General features: G+C 40.2%; 1 protein-coding gene across 4 annotated transcripts in view; it reads right to left on the reverse strand.

Moving 5' to 3' along the window:
• The window catches only part of ABCB11 (ATP binding cassette subfamily B member 11), a 98,473-nt gene that overhangs the window by 11,715 nt on the left and 68,882 nt on the right, over positions 1-17,876 (reverse strand). For all 4 annotated transcript variants that reach the window (XM_043488260.1, XM_043488258.1, XM_043488259.1 and 1 more), the window contains 5 exons: positions 14,101-14,265; positions 7,142-7,246; positions 6,893-7,054; positions 3,481-3,684; positions 1,521-1,762 (listed from right to left, as the gene is read on the reverse strand). In XM_043488260.1, the coding sequence (XP_043344195.1) occupies positions 1,521-1,762; positions 3,481-3,684; positions 6,893-7,054; positions 7,142-7,246; positions 14,101-14,265 (878 nt within the window). The remainder of the gene's footprint in view (positions 1-1,520; positions 1,763-3,480; positions 3,685-6,892; positions 7,055-7,141; positions 7,247-14,100; positions 14,266-17,876) is intronic.

The raw sequence follows: 17,876 nt of genomic DNA on the forward strand, positions 1-17,876 counted from the left end.
GGAAATGGCAATACATTCCAGTATTCTTTCCATGTAAATTCCATGGACAGAGGCACGTGACAGGATACAGCCCATGGGGTCCCAAAGAGTCAGACACAACTGAGCGACTAAGCACGCACACACAACCTAAGGATGGGGCCTGGTTGCCAGGAGAGTCAACCATGTGGTTAGAGAGATGGAACTTCAGTCCCTTCTCAGACCTCAGGGAAGGGAAGAGGCTGGATGTTGACTTAGATTGATGGTCAATGATTTAATTAATCAGGTCTCACAAGATGGAGCCTCCATAAAAATCCCAAAGACAGAGTTCATAGAGCCCCTGGTTTGGAGAACATGTGGAGATTTGGGGAGAGTGGCATTCCTGGAGACAGTATGAAAGCTCCAAGCCCTCCCCACACAGCACACCCTCTGGGTCTCTCCCATCTGGCTGTTTCTGAGCTGTGCTATGCTGTATGTGCTCAGTCATGTCCAACTCTTTGTGGCCCTGTGGGCTGTAGCCTGCCAGGCTCCTCTGTCCATGGAATTTTCCAGGCAAGAATACTGGAGTTGGGTGCCATTTCCTCCTCCAGGGGATCTTCCCACCTAGGTATTGAACCCACATCTCTTGCATCTTCCTGCATTGGCAGGCAGATTCTTTACGACTACGCCACCTGGGAAGCCCAATGAACTGGTAAAGTGAAGTGAAGTCGCTCAGTCGTATCTGACTCTTTGCGACCCCGTGGACGGTAGCCCACCAGGCTCCACCATTCCTGGGATTCTCCAGGCAAGAATACTGGAGTGGGTTGACATTTTCTTCTCGAGGAAGTAAAATGTTCCTCTGAGTTCTATGAAACACTTTAGCGTATAAATCAAAGCTGAAGACGATGTCATGGGAACCGTGAGTCTCTGGCTGGTTGGTGAGAAGCACAGGTGATGACCTAGACTTGCATTGGTATGGAGGATTGAGGGAGAGGCAGTCCTGTAGGACTGAGTCCTTAACCTGTGAGAGGATCCAATGCTACCTCCAGGTAAATAGTGTCAGAATAAACTGAACTTCAGGGCATCCATCCAGTGTCAGTGCTGTGTGATAGCAGTGTGGGCATAAAGCAGAAACATTTATCAGATCCTCTCATCGAAAGATGGGTTACATTCCTCTTTTCTTTGAGTCTGGGCTTTGTCGTATATGACTTTCTTTGGCTAAAGAGATATTAGAAAATGTGAGGCATGCAGAGACTTGGCAAGCACATGCACGTTCGGGCAGGCAATCTCCTGTTGAACTTGTAATTCCAAGAGCACAAAGCAAAGAAAACAGGCTGCTAACAGGCCGCATGGAGACAGAAGGCCACTCAGAAGCCTAACTGAATCAGCGCAGTCCAGAACTATCTGCCACCCTGAAAACCAACAGAATCTTTAAGGAATGATAAATTTCAGCTGTTTAAGACACCAAGTTTGGGATGCTTTAAATGGCAGCCACTAACAAATCAGACCAGACTATTCCTCCCTAGAATGTTGATCTTTTATGATTTTAGCCAGATATTCCTCACCTGAACACATAACTGAAATGGAGCCCTTCATTGGGAATTAAGTAACCTCCGTATCTGTAGGAAGCAGAATTAGCAACAAACACGATGCACTGGGAAAAACCAAAGCAGAGTCCGTAAATATTCGCTTTTCGGAGGGCTGTCTTGTATGGCTTCTCCAGTTCTGCCTCAAACGCTTCTATAAACTGCCTCTCCTTTCCAATCCCAGCCACAGTACGGATATTACTGAGGGCTTCGTTTGTAATCTGAAGAAGGAAAAAGAGCATTAGAAATAAAAGAGCAGAGGTAACTACTTTCATGCCATTTTCAGTGGTTACATGGATTAGATCTAGTACAAATGGCAGAAGGCAATACACATCACATCTTCTGGGAACACAAAGAAGTTGCTGGAAATCAACTTGACTAGACCCTGAGACATCCTATCAGTTCAAGTTCTACTCACTACTAACATAGGTCCGTCTAGTCAAGGCTATGGTTTTTTCAGTAGTCATGTATGAATGTGAGAGTTGGACTATAAAGAAAGCTGAGCGCCGAAGAATTGATGCTTTTGAACTGTGGTGTTGGAGAAGACTCTTGAGAGTCCCTTGGACTGCAAGGAGATCCAACCAGTCCATCTTAAAGCAGATCAGTCCTGGGTGTTCATTGGAAGGACTGATGTTGAAGCAGAAACTCCAATACTTGGCCATCTGATGCAAAGAGCTGATTCATATGAAAAGACCCTGATGCTGGGAAAGATTGAGAGCAGGAGAAGAAGGGGATGACAGAGGGTGAGATGGTTGGATGGCATCACTGACTCAATGGACATGGGTTTGGGTAGACTCCAGCAGTTGGTGATGGATAAGGAGGCCTGGCGTGCTGTGGTTCATGGGTCGCAAAGAGTCGGACACGACTGAGTGACTGAACTGAACTGAACTGAACTGAACATGGCTTCATTGCCTCTAATTGTTGAGGAAGAGAGGAGAGGGAGAAAAATGGCACAGAAGGCTCTCTTTATGAATTCATTTGAAATGTCCAAAATGGTTTCTTTAGATGTGTCTGAGACAGAAGATTTCATAATATAAATTTAAAATATTAGATTCTATTTCTTAAAAATTATTCTGACAAAATATTATGTAAGAAAAATTAAGTATAAAGCTTATTTTTTAGTCTATACTATGAATTTGTATTTGTTTCAATCCCTACTCCAGGGTAAATAATTACTATTTCTGAATTAGGGTCCTATCCTAAAAAAGATACAAACGTGGGCTACTTTCTACCATTGGCATACAAAATCCTTTTGGCTTCTGCCTACTTGGGCTATGTTAACTTTTCCTCTTCAAAGAGACAAACCTTAGTTGATAGTAAATTTATTAAAAGGGGAGGGTGTATATATGTGTGTGTGGATGATTTCTTGTCCCTGATAAATGTCTATGCCATCATCTCTTCACTTATCTCTGGTAACCAGATTTAATTAGAACAGTCTTAAAAGTGCATAGCTGCAGCCTAAATGTATTCAAGATCTAAACTGTATGTATCTCATGGTTCTCTTTGGGAAAGATATTTTCCACAAGTCTAGCAGACACTGAAGTGTGAAAGTTAAAAGTGTGTGCCAAAAAGATGGTAATTCCTTTCTATGTCGGTAGTATGACCTGGAGAAATCATTAAGCTAAAAAAAAAAAAAAAGAACAGACAATAAAGGTAGCTATCCACTCCTGCAAAGGAGGATACTATGCCAAATTGGGATGTGAAAAAGATAACTGTCTAGGAGTAAACTGAACATGTGACCTCTGTGTTTGCCCCACTATTTCTCCACATCTGCTCAACCTCAGCATCAGAGGCATATATGAAAAAGGCTAATGGGAAGTTTGTAACCATGAATGATTGCAGGCTGACAGCTTTCTTAGGCCTGTTTGCACTACTCCTTCTTAGCAGTTTGATAGCCACTCAGCCATAAGCAGCCTGAAAAGTGGGTGTGGGAGATTACCTGTCCCGCAGTCTCCAGAGACTCCTTGTCATGAGTGGCAAATCCCATCAACATTCTGGTCTGTATGGCTCCCGATAAAGCCAAGAAAGGGAAGAAGCACACGATGACCAGGCTTAGCTTCCAGCTAAAGAGGAAGGCAATGATCATGGCCACAGCGATGTTAGTGAAGGCGTTTACCATCATCCCGATCTGAGAGCCGGTAGCCTGCAAGCCAAATGCAATCAATCTCAGATATGCAGTCTCTGACTAAACATCATGAGAAGGTTGCTTTATAGCAAAAAGATAGATTGTTTAAATTATTATGATAAAATCGTAATATACAATATATATATAAAACATAATGTTTATCATGTTAGCCATTTCTAAAAGTATAAGCCAGTGGTATTAAATACCTTCACAATGCCATTCAACCATCACCATATTTATTCCCAAAGCTTTTTCATCATCCCTAACAAAAACTCTATACGCAACCAATATTAACACCCCTTCTTCCCTCTCCCCAGCTCCTGCTAACTTCTATTCTATTTTCTGTCTCTGTGACTTTGTCAGTTCAAGGTACCACATACAAGTGAAACCATATAACATTTATCCCTCTATGTCTAGCTGATTTTACTAAGCATAATGTTTTCAAAGTTCATCCATGTTAGAGCAGGTATCAGAATTTTATTTATTTTAAAGCTGAACAATATTCCATAGTGAGTATATACCATATTTTGTTTATTCATTGCTGTTGATAAACACTTGAGTTGCTTTCAGCTTTTGGCCATAATGAATAATGGTGACATGAACATGGGTGTACAAGTATTTGTTTGTGTCCCTGCTTTCAATTCTTTAGGGTTTATATACCTAGGATTGAAATCACTGATCATATAGTAGTTCTGTGTTTAAAAAAGGGAGATTCTTCTACATAATGAGACCCCCATAGAGCATTTGAACACTGGATTAATAAAAGTATTACATCTTATTCACAGCTTCTTGGGAGCTCATCTATTGACTAATCTCATTTCATGGGTTTCAGAGCTAGAGCAGTCAGTGAGAGATTAATTCTAGTGATAATGAATAACCTATAAAACTCCTTGAAGATTGAAGGTTGCGAAAACAGTAAAAATGAGCTTATGGCTTATTTATTTAGTCTAACGTCAAGAATAAGGTGAACTAGACACTAGAAAACTCAGATGATAAGAGTAAAATTGGTATAAACTCTTTAAGCAGCAAGATAATGCATATTAAAATCTTTCAAAATGATTATACATTTTGATCCAATGATTATATTTTAAAAACCAAAAAAATAATCAAGAATATGCCAAGCCTGATGTAAAATTATATAAATTACTTACAAGGAGGAGACCTAAATGGGAAATTCTTAAAGAAATTGTGATATATAAAAATAATGAACTATATAGTCATTAAAAATACATCACAGAAGAATATATAAGGGCAAAAATATGCTCACATCAAGTTACTTGACAGAAAAAAAGAAAGATTACAAAATAATATGTAGAGTATAACCCAAAGACTGTGAGAAACACATTTCCACAGAAAAAAATCTATGTAAACATGTGTTAGTCGCTCAGTCATGTCCAACTCTTTGCAATCCCATGGACTGTAGCCTGCCAGTCTCCTCTGTCCATGGAAATTTCCAAGCAAGAATACTACAGTGGGTAACCATTCCCTTCTCCAGGGAATCTTCCTGACCCAGGGATCAAACCTGGGTCTCCCCTTTCAGGCAGATTCTTTATTGTCTGAGCCACCAGGGAAGCCCCAGAGAAAAAGCCTAGAATGATCAATGTGAAGAATTTACAGGGACTTTCCTCGCAGTAAAAGGATTCTATATTCCTTTGAAATTCTCCATGTCATTGTCCATATTGTTGGTTGAATTGGTAGGAGTTGAGATATACATACAGCAAGGCACCAACAATCCAGCAAGTTTTTTCTTCCAGGAAGAGCCTCACAGACAAACCATGACTTTTTTTCCTCTTTGCCTTTTTATCTTGGAAAGTGAATAGAGGTGTTGGGAGGCAAGCTGAGCTCTCATCGCTTTAATCCAAATGCTTGATTTTATAAAGGTGTAGCCTCACCTTTATAAGGTACACTTTGTACCTTGGGTAAGTCTCCTGAACAAGGCAACAGGTTCTGGGGTTTAGAAACCACAGCTTAGTCTCCATTATTCAGATACACAGACTTTGGAATGTGTCAAGATTCCAGACAGCAATCATTTCCATCTTTCCCTTGGTTTCCTGGGCTGCTCAGAACAACTTCTCTTTTCCTAAGACTAACTTATAACCCCGGACACCTGTGGAAGAAGGCTTTTATCCACACCCCCCTGGGGGACGCTATTAAGTCCCATGGAATCGGAGCCTCTGGGCCTAAAAATAATCTGAGAAAGGAGACTTGGAAAAGTTCTCAATTACTAAACTTGCAGGAAATCCGAAACCCTGACAGATTTTGATTCATGCTGTAACACTGATTCTCGGCACTGCAGAGGAGACAGTTTGCTTTCACTCCTGTTTGTCAGCTTTGGAAATGAGAGAAAATGTGGCTCTGGGATACCCTAGTCCCACGAGTTCCCATTTCATAGGAAATACCTACGTAATTCTAAAAGAACCTCTTGATGAAAGTGAAAGAGGAGAGTGAAAAAGCTGTCTTAAAACTCAACATTTAAAAAACTAAAATCATGGCTTCCAGTCCCATCACTTCATGGCAAATAGATGGGGAAATGATGGAAACAGTGACAGACTTTATTTTCTTGTGCTCCAAAATCACTGCAGATGGTGACTACAGTCATGAAATTAAAAGACGCTTGCTCCTTGGAAGAAAAGCTATGACAAATCTTGACAGTGTATTAAAAAAACAGAGACATTACTTTGCCAGCAAAGGTTCGTATAGTCAAAGCTATGGTTTTTCCAGTAGTCATATATGGATGTGAGAGTTGGACTATTTAGAAGGCTGAGCACCAAAGAACTGATGCTTTTGAACTCTGGTGTTAAAGAATACTCTTGAGAGTCCCTTGGACTGCAAGAAGATCAAACCAGTCAATCCTAAGGGAAATCAATCCTGAATATTCATTGGAAGGACTGATGCTGAAGCTGAAACTCCAATACTTCGGCCATCTGATCCAAACAGCTGACTCATTAGAAAAGACCCTGATGCTGGGAAAGATTGAAGGTGGGAGGAGAAGGGGACCACAGAGGACGAGATGGTTGAATGGAATTACCAACTCAATGGACATGAGTTTGAGCAAGCTCTGGGAGATGGTGAAGGACAGGGAAGCCTGGTGTGCTGCTGCCCATGGGGTCGCAACGAGTTCAGACATGATTGAGTGACTGAACAACAACGTATGTAATTATCAGACTATGCAAAGGAAAGAAAGTCTACTCCAGTTGCTACATCCCTGGTTTCCCCCATGGCTTACCCCTTGAACTTGGGAAGCATCTGTAGCAAGCCGTGTTGTCAGGGCTCCGGGGCTATTTCTGAGGTCATCGAACCAGCCGATGTCTTGCCCTAACATTGCTCTGAAACCCAATTTACGTAGCCTTTTTGTCAGAAGTTCCCCGGATTTGGCAAAAGCATATCCCTAAAACATAAAGGAATTTTTAGTGATATTTTAACTTGAAATGGCAGAAAATAGCTAAATTGCTTACTGAAAAATAAAATTCCTTACCTGCAGAAACTGAGTGCAAAGAGAGAGACAGCCTATTGCTACAAAGAGCAGGCACACACCATGGATCTGTGATCTTTGTTCTTCTTTATCAGGAATTGAAAAAGTCTTTGCAAGACAGTAAGCAAGGAGGTCACTCATTATAAACAACAGTAAAAGAAATAAATTCAAATTTAAAAGGAATTTCTCTTAGGCATTGGGTTAAAAACAAGTTCACTATAAACATACTAGTATTAAACCAAAGTTAACTATGAATATGTGTACTTTATCTGTGAAGAAGGAAGGCTGGTGAATGGAAACCAGTAGTTATGAGTTAAAGAATTTTTACCTTGCTTCTTTGCCTGCTGTAGGCAATTTTATTGACTTTTCTTTGATACAGATGAAAAATATGATGAGATGCTTCAAATTCTTTACATAATAAGGTAAGGGGAAAAGGAAAGAAGTGGGGAAGTTACTTGAGAATCTAAGAATATTATTCTCTCCTAGTATTAGTTTTATAGTATTTATATATATATATATATACACACACACAAATAATAGCATCATTAAAAAAACAGCTGGCATACACACACACAAAAGCAACTAGCTATCAAGGCATTGACTGGGATTGGCTTAGGACAGAAAAGCCTTCATCCATCAGAGGCTGAAGTTGCTGCTTCTAAATCATCAGAAGTTGAAAACATTCCCCTCAAATAAAACTATGGAAATTATGAGTGGGTTTTTTTTTCAGGCTATAACAAGTGGCAAACTATACTCATAAGTATATTCTGAACTTAGAGGCACATGTTCAAGTAACTGACAACAGCCCAAGCTCTTGCAACAAGAAAATGTAAAGAACAGCTGCATACTCTTAATAACATCACCTTACAGTAGATTTTAGGTACAACAAAACCTTCTTAATTCAGACTATGTGAGGGAGCTGTGAGAGGTCAGAAAGACTATTCATTAGAGAACTGCACAATAAATCTTTATTGATTGCTCTGCATTAATTTGAATAACTAGAACAATGTCAGCAAGCAGTTGCTCAAAGGAAACCATTTATTCAATAAATATTCGAATGCCTGCCATATGCCAAATAAATCTCCTGAAAGCAATGTTTACTTCTCTATTAACAAGCCCTTTTTTGTAAAGCAGAAGTAACCCATTGAAATCATCACAAATTTCGAAGTGGGAGGAGGTGTTCTAAATTAATGAGGTGTATTGTTTTCAGGACAGAGTTTCTGGGGCCTTTATAGCTCTTAGTAATAAAAGATATATTCATTCCTAATGAATGAAGTGGGTTCAGAAGATGCCACAGTCATTCATCCCAGTATGGAATAACTCATGTAAGTTTATTTTACAGTTTATAAATAAAAGGACTTATATTTCAATTTGGTTTTAAAAAAACATTATACAAATCCCCCCAAACCCCAAATTGTGATGCCATAATTCTCATTCCTCCACAAGGTTCTCTATTGTAATCATGGACTATAGCACTACAGATTAACCAGTTTACTTTTATTTTACACATGGCAAACTAAAGCCCACAAGCTCAAGTCCTCTGTCCAGGCTCGTTTAGCTGGTGGTCATTGCTCTGTTCTGTTCTGTTCAGTAGCTCAGTCGTGTTCCACTCTTTACAACCACATGGACTGCAGCACGCCATGCTTCCCTGACCATCACCAACTCCTGGAGCTTGCTCAAACTCATGTCCATTGAGTCAGTGATGACATCCAACCATCTCATCCTCTGTCGTCCCCATCTCCTCCCACCTTCAATCTTTCCCAGCATCAGGGTCTTTTCAAATGAGTCAGCCATTTGCATCAGGTGGCCAAAGTATTGGAGTTTCAGCTTCAGCATCAGTCCTTCCAAAGAATATTTAGGACTGATCTCCTTTAGGGTGGACTGGTTGGATCTCCTTGCTGTCCAAGAGACTCTCAAGAGTCTTCTCCAGCACCACAGTTCAAAAGCATCAACTCTTCAGCACTCAGCTTTCTTTATAGTCCAGCTCTCACATCCACATATGACCACTGGAAAAACCATAGCTTTGACTAGATGGACCTTTGTTGGCAAAGTAATGTCTCTGCTTTTTAATATGCTATATAGGTTGGTCATAACTTTACTTCCAAGGAGCAAGTGTCTTTTAATTTCATGGCTGTAGTCACCATCTGCAGTAATTTTGGAGCCCCCAAAAATAAAGTCTCTCACTTTTTCCATTGTTTCCCCATCTATTTGCCACGAAGTGATGGGACCAGATGCCATGATTTTAGATTTTTGAATGTTGAGTTTTAAGCCAGCTTTTCACTCTCCTCTTTCACTTTCATCAAGAGGCTCTTTAGTTCCTCTTTGCTTTCTGCCATAAGGGTGGTGTGATCTGCATATCTGAGGTTATTGATACTTCTCCTGGCAATCTGGATTCTAGCTTGTGCTTCATCCAGTCCAACATTTCACATGATGTACTTTGCATATTAAGTTAAATAAGCAGGGTGACAACATACAGTCTTGACATACTCCTTTACTAATTTGGAACCAGTCCATTGTTCCATATCCATTTCTAACTGTTCCTTCTTGACCTGCATACAGATTTCTCAGGAGGCAGGTCAGGTGGTCTGGTATTCCCATCTCTGTAAGAATTTTCCACAGTTTGTTGTGGTCCACACAGTCAAAGGCTTTGGCATAGTTAACAAAGCAGAAATAGATGCTTTCTGGAACTCTCTTGCTTTTCTGATGATACAACGGATGTTGGCAATTTGATTTCTGGTTTCTCTGCCTTTTCTAAATCCACCTTGAACATCTGGAAGTTCACGGTTCTGTTGTAGCCTGGCTTGGAGAATTTTGAGCATAACTTTGCTGGCATGTGAGATGAGTGCCATTATGTGGTAGTTTGAACACTCTTTGGCATTGCCTTTCTTTGGAATTGGACTGAAAACTGACCTTTTCCAGTCCTGTGGCCACTGCTGAGTTTTCCAAATTTGCTAGCATATTGAGTGCAGCACTTTCATAGCATTATCTTTTAAGATTTGAAATAGCTCAACTGGAATTTCATCACCTCCACTAGCTTTGTTTGTAGTGATGATTCCTAAGACCCACTTGACTTCACATTCTAGGATGTCTGACTCTTGGTGAGTAATCATCGTGGTTATCTGGGTCATGAAGATCTTTTTTGTATAGCTCTTCTGTGTATTCCTGCCACCTCTTCTTAATTTCTTCTGCTTCTGTTAGGTCCATACCATTTCTGCCCTTTATTGTGCCCATCTTTACATGAAATGTTCCCTCGGTATCTCTAATTTTCTTGAAGAGATCTCTAGTCTTTCCCATTCTGTTGTTTTCCTCTATTTCTTTTCATTGATCACTGAGGAAGACTTTCTTATCTCTCCTTGCTATTCTTTGGAACTCTGCATTCAGATGGATATATCTTTCCTTTTCTCCTTTGCCTTTCACTTCTTTTCTCAGCTATTTGTAAGGTCTCCTCAGATAACAATTTTGTCTTTTTGCATTTCTTTATCTTGGGGATAGTCTTGATCACCACCTCCTGTACAATGTCACGAACCTCCATCCATAATTCTTCAAGGCGCTCTGAAGGAAATGCCTATTTTCCAGATTCCAGTGCAATGGTTTTTTTTCTGGGCACAACTCTGTTGGTTCTGGGTTAATACCCATCTTCTCAGTATTAAAAAGAAGAATGTTTGGCTAATATTAAATTCAAGATTGGGCATCATCTATCTGTAATCTTTACCCCTAAACTCTACTGCATGAGTCCTTTGTACATTCTTACTGAAATGCACCCCAAAGGGCTGCCCATCCATAGGTTTCTCTGTTTTTAGACCAGCTATAGTTTGCGCACACATCTACACCATCTTGTAAAGGTGAGTTTAGGGAGAAAATGAAATTTCATTAGATTCTTGCTATTTACTAGATACAAATGAATTACTTAATCTACTTTAATTTAAATGAGGATTTCCTTAAAATTGGGATTCTTAAAACAGCCCGGTGAGGTAGATTTTCTTGTCCCATAATACAGATAAAGAAACTAAGGCTCATCAAGAAGAAGCCACTTGCCTAAACACACACAAACAGTACGGAGCAGAGAATGCAGCAGATCCAAGGCTGGCTGATTCCAACATTCATGCTTTTCCCCAGCACGGGTGTGTGCTGCCTGCTAAGTCGCTTCAGTCGGGTCTGACCCTTTGTGACCCTATGGAGCCCACCAGGCTCCTCTGTCCATGGGATTCTCTAGGCAAGAATACTGGAGTGGGTTGCCATGCCCTCCTCCAGGGGATCTTCCCAACCCAGGGATCAAACCCACATCTCTTACATCTCCTACATTGGTAGGGAGATTCTTTAACATCAGCGCTATCTGGGAATCCCTTTCCCCAGCATGCTACATCCAAACTACTGTTCCAAGTCAAGCAGACCCAGTGAAAGTGAACAAGAGAAAGTAAGCCTTACGTGTACATTGAGGCTTCACTAGATTAGCAACCAGGCTCCTAATAGCCAATTTTTTGCTGTGTCCTTGTTCCAAACTATGGTCTCAATACCAAATGTGAATATCATGCCCTTTAGATATGTCAGAATGACAATAGCACAATTAAAACCAGACTATTATCTGACTCATGATTATACCCTATGAGATGAAAGCATCATGAACCCACTGATGAATCTGTGATAATTATGCTAAGAGGCAAAAACAACCTTCTTTATCAAAGAAGAAAAATAATAAAGCTTTATTCTCTTAGAAAACTTAACCCTGTAAGGACATCAATGATGAACAGATTTTGGATTTCATCCTGCTACTCTGATCCTTTGGTCCTTAGGTTAAAACTTAAATTGCTTAGGCTAGGATTTTCTGGTTGTGACCAGAAGAGCCACAGAGAATATTCTCACCATCAGTAACCAAGTGGGTGCTATTGGAGGGCAGGTGTTATAATTTGAATCATCAAATTTTTTCTGACTTGGCCACCCGATAGCCCACAGGAGCTGGAAGGTATCTTACAGAGCCTCTTTGTCAATCCTTCCTTTTATAGTTAAGGAAACTGAGACATCACGAAAGAAGTAGCATGGTGTGACTCCAGGGCAGTAAAGAAGTCTCCTGGTGGGTAATCCAGGACTCTTCCCAAAGCAGTTCATATACAGGGTTTGAAACTGAGTAAACACATTCCTTACTCTGCATTCATGAGAAAAAGAGATGATCAGCAAAGGAGCTGAATCCTGGCTTTAATTTAAAAGCAAACATCTAGGGCCTTGGGTCTTAACAGATTCAATGCCATCCCTACACCCTTTGCATCTACATCACTGCTTAGTGAATGCATTTCCAGAGCCTCTCCCTAGTAGAATGTTAGCTTTCTGAGAGCAGGGAGGGCTCTGGTTTTCTTATTCCTCACTGTACTCTTAATACCAGCAACAATGCCTGAGAAACAGTAAGTGATCAATAACTATTTTGTGAATGTGAGTGGATTTTTCAGTTTAACATCTGTCTTCCTCATAGACTGGAAACTCCATTAGGGAAGGAACCCTCACTAACATGCCAGTCCCTAGTCCAGGGGAGATAATCAACAAGTATCTGTTAAGTGAATAAAAGGACATTGCTATTATATTTATGATACTGTACTTCCTAGATATTAAGGAATATAAATTAATTATCAAGATGTTTTCAGCATAAGCAAAAATTTCATTTACCAGAGTTGGTCTCTGCATTTCCTATTTCCTAGATTTATGATAATTTCCTCACTTACCACAAGGGGGCAGTGATAGAACTGAAGCAAGGGCCGGGGCGCTCCCTATAGGATTGATTTGATTTGGTTTGTGAACTCTACTTGTCTTTCTATATAACTCGTGCCTGCTGGGACAATTTTCTGGTCAGGATCTCAGCCAGACAGACCATAAAAGTGAAAGAAAAGTAGAGGGGGAAACTGAAACTTGGGACTCTTACACATCCTTTAGGCTAGGCTTCAGAAAAGCTGGTTCTAGGGCTGGTCCCACCACCTTCTGTGACCCTGTGTCGCCTTGAACAAGTTCATAAGCTCTCCAAGATTCTAGGTTTTCCTCCTTGTTGATCTCATAGGAATCGTGTGTGTGTGAATTTCAACTAAGAAAATATGACAACATGTTGAGAACTGACTTCGCAATGATAAGATTTTATTGGAACTCAGCTCTGCAATCACATTGCCTGGATTTGAATCCCAGATCCACCACTTACTCCTCTAAGCTCTTTAGTTTGCTCCTTTGTCAAATAGGGACAATAAGAATACCTACCACAGCTGGTTATTAGGAAAGTTTAGTGAACTATTATATATAAAGTTCTTAGGGCCTAATTAATGTTTGTACTTATTATTATCATCAATATTATTATTATTATTTTATAGCAATAATATCAGATGGAGAATATTAAAACTCCTAGGAGATGAAAAACTGAAATAAGTTTATTCTTTATACATGCCTTATTTTACTTCTCTCTTCCTTTTCCTGTTTTCTTCCCCAACTGCCCATTTCAATGGTGCAATGAGCAGAAGAGCAGAGTATTATACAACATGCATGAACACTTGCTATTACAAATCAAACTTTGTACCTCAGCTGATCAGCAAGATCGAAATGGCCCCCAAATCCTTTTATACCATTCAATGAACTTGCTTTGCATTCTTACTTGGTTTGCATATGGGTAAACTGCCCTCTTTTGACACTAAGTTTGCAGCCATAGTGTCTTTTTCTTTTTTTTAACAGACACAATGACTGTCAGAGTGTGCTGCCAGCCCAAATGAGAGTCTCAGCTTTGTCTTCTCACCTCCTGTTTGATGTAGACTTGAGACATTTTTAATTCTTTACAGATGAGAGGGGGGAAAAGAACTAAAAGAACAACAACAACAAAAAAAACTTTTTAAAAAAAGGTAAATACATTACAACAAAGAACCAACCTAGCAAAAGTGACAATATCCACTGATAGACAAACAAAAGGTAGGAGGAGAATAAAGCTGGCCCAGCTGCTTGCTTACCCCAAGAATCTGGCTGAACAAAAAGGCATACATCGGTGTGACTGTCCCGTTGACAGCCGCACCCACAGACCCTACCAGCATGTAGGGCCATTCTCGAGCATTGAGTTTCAGAATCCTCCTCACTGGGGCTGGTTCAATTTCTTCTTCCACAGGAATGTTCTTGTCCTTGAGGGGAGAGGAGGTTACATTAGTCATTTAAGTGTTTGCATATACTCTTTTATTATACAGTTGACCCTTTGGCATTCACAGATTTGAGTCATGGTTTGATTGGTTATACATGACCTCAAAGATCTACAAGACAGGGTGATACGATATTTTGTGAGAGATGGTTCTGAACTGCTTGCTGCCATGCTATGACTTGGGCGTCCCTGGTAGCTCAGTGGTAAAGAATCTGCCTGCCAGTACAGGAGACCCAGGAGACACAGGTTCAACTCCTGGGTCGAGAAGAACCCCTGGAGTAGGAAATGGCAACCCACTCCAGTATTCTTGCTACGCTAGTCCCAGGGACAGAGGAGCCTGGTGGGCTGTTACAGTCCATGGGGTCACAGAAGAGTCAGACATGATTTAGGGACTAAACAACATGCTATGACTTGGGTGGGATTGATTTTAGAGTGTCTGCTCATCTGAAGGTGAGCTGGTAGTTCTCTTTTCACAATTGCATAGGTATTAACACTTGGGGAGTAGTAAATAAGTTGGATCTATAAGAAAAATAACTCCCAGTTTAAAAACATGTTTGTGCTATAGTGAGTACGTGAGTGCTATGTTGCTTCAGTCATGTCCGACTCTTTGCAACCCTTTGTGCTATGGTGAGTGGTATTTACATATTCGAGGATTTGTGAAATTTTCAAGATATGTCCTTCATAAATGTCAAAGTCTAGTGACTGCCTCAAGCCCTAAGGCAGGCCAGTGGATCTAAACAACGCAAAATAAATTTTAAAATGTATTAACTGGTGACAATGGTTATCAATTGCATATTTCTGTGAAAGTTTTCTTTAATTAGTGCCCAGAAGTAAATGGTAATCAATTTGGATTTCTAAATTCTGCATGTTCTTTACAAGGAGTACAAATTATTTTAAAATTTCCCCATTCCAATTTCTTTAATTGCCATTAAAGTGTCAGAGCTAGCAAATTTTTAGCCTCTTGAAGGCAAAAATTATATTCAGAACTTCATCATTTTTACCATCATTTTTCCTTGCTAATGGTATTCTTCAGTGCTTGGTCGTTAGGCCCATTCTTCAATAATTTGCTAAATTTATTGTCCACTTTGTTTGAGAAAAGACTTTAGGTGGCTTATATAGATCTGTATTGATTTTTTTTTTACTTTTTCTATTAAAATATACTAAAAATGTCTACAGCAAATTGAATAAAAAATTGTTAGTGTTCTATTTCATTAACACAGTTATTTGCCCCTTCAGGAGCTGACCATCAGGAACAGACAACAGTAAGGAACTTCAGATACTATCCTTTTGCTTCCAAAGTCAAAGATTTCAATACCAATTCAATTGAAATAAAAGCCTGGTGTCCATATTCTAGTTGCAAGCCAAATAGGATGGAGGGAGAGCTTGCTTGGTGATGGATCTGTCAATGCCTCCATTTCAGGTTTTCTCTTGGTCGGCCCTCAATAGTTGCTACTCACTCATGTAGCAAATCCTTCAATGATTTCATCTCTGATGTCTTACTCAACTCTAGGAAATCAATGCAGAGAGGAAGAAAAGTGCCTGTGAAAGCGTGAGGGAAACAGGCCTGTGGAAAGAACGTGGTTCTTGGATGAGCCCCACGTGGCCACTAATGGAACTTATCATAGAGCACTTCAGCTCTCTGGGGCTCAGTTGCCTCCTCCTCCTCAAAAGGAAAGAGATAGACAAAGTTCTCTATGGCTCGCTCGTGTTTCTGCACATCTTGTGAACAGAGGCACTGCCCACCTTTGTTGAGGCTGTTTTCTCAAGCAAATAGCCTTGGAGGAGAGGGATAGGGTTTCCATCCTAAGAAAAGGGCTTATTGCCCATTATAAAAACACCAGGTTTCTCAAGCCTGGGTTTCCTCTTCCCCTTCATTTGCTGGAATCACCTACTTCTCTTTCATCAGCTGAGAAGTGGGGGTAGGCTGGGGAATCAGTGGAAATGTGTGCACTGGCTCCTGCTCGTGCTTTGAGTAAAAAGTCTTTCATCTCTGACACAGCTCTTATGTATGCTCCAGCATCCATAAAATCGTGTCAAGCTAACTTGATAGCTTCTTGGAAGAGGATGCTTGCTATGACCAGTGCTTTCTCTTGGCAAAACTCTGTTAGCCTTTGCCCTGTATGGATGTGAGAGTTGGGCCATAAAGAAGGCTAAGCACTGAAAAATTGATGCTTTCGAACTGTGGTGTTGGAGAAGACTCTTGAGAGTCCCTTGGACTGCAAGGAGATCAAACCAGTCAATCCTAAAGGAAATCAACTCTGAATGGTCATTGGAAGGACTAATGTTGAAGCTGAAACGCAAATACTTCGGCCACCTGATGTGAAGAGCTGACTCATTTGAAAAGACCCTGATGCTGGGAAAGATTGAGGGCAGGAGGAGAAGGGGGTGACAGAGGATGAGATGGTTGGATGGCATCACTGACTCAATGGACATGAGTTTGAGTAAACTCCAGGAGTTGGTGATGGACAGGGAGGCCTGGCGTGCTGCAGTCCATGGGGATGCAAAGAGTTGGACATGACTGCGCAACTGAATTGAACTAAAAGTAGCATAAGAACAAAAGAAAATGCAAGTCATTATGTACAGAAAGGTTTTTTCCTCTGGGATTTTGCAAAGCTAAAGACAAATTAACTCATCTAAAAAAAGCTAAAAAGCTAAAAATATGTATTAAAGCAAAAGTCGCTCAGTCGTGTCTGATTCTTTGCAACCCCATGGACTTCTCAATGGAATTCTCCAGGCCAGAAGACTGGAGTGGGTAGCTGTTCCCTCCTCCAGGGGATCTTCCCAACCCAAGGATCAAACCCAGGTCTCCTGCATTGCAGGCGGATTCTTTACCAGCTGAGCCACAAGGGAAGCCCAAGAATACTGGAGTGGGTAGCTTATTCCTTCTCCAGCAGATCTTCCTGACCCACAAATCAAACTGAGGTCTCCTGCATTGCAGGCGAATTCTTTACCAGCTGAACTATCAGGGAAGCCCCAAAACATGTGTGTGTGTATAATATTATAATTAATATTATATTATATTACATATTTTATATTAATATGATATAATATAAATATGTATATATATAAAAGATAAGTATATATACATAGATATAATAAATTCACAGCAAACCAGTAACTCACAGAGAGACAAAATTATAAAAGTTTATATACGCTTCCTCACTGCAATTCCTGCCTCTATTGTGTCGATGATAAGTTGCATAGTGCTCACTTATTTATCATACTTAAAGAAGTATCCTGCCAGCAGCTCCAGTGAAGGAAGAAGAACAGTGCTCTTGCTCATCTTTGCATCCCTAAGACAATATCTGGCACTTATTATGTGTGCAATCAATACTTATTGGATGAAAGAATGAATGAAGCTTTTATGCTCATGGTGCATAAATGTAAAAAAACATTTATTTAAAAAATACTGATCACACTTACAAGGTAGATGATTAAATGCTAAACAAAGGGCTTTTCCCAGCTTCCTTCCATCCATATCCTGTGTAGCTCAGGTGAAAATATAACTTCCTACTTAAATCTCATGTCCAGATTTCTATATTTTGTTACATCGAATTCTTCATGCCAACCCATAGGCGGTCTCCTGCCTTGGTGACA

Source organism: Cervus canadensis, chromosome 15 (assembly GCF_019320065.1).
Source record: "Cervus canadensis isolate Bull #8, Minnesota chromosome 15, ASM1932006v1, whole genome shotgun sequence".
NCBI classification, from domain to species: domain Eukaryota; kingdom Metazoa; phylum Chordata; class Mammalia; order Artiodactyla; family Cervidae; genus Cervus; species Cervus canadensis.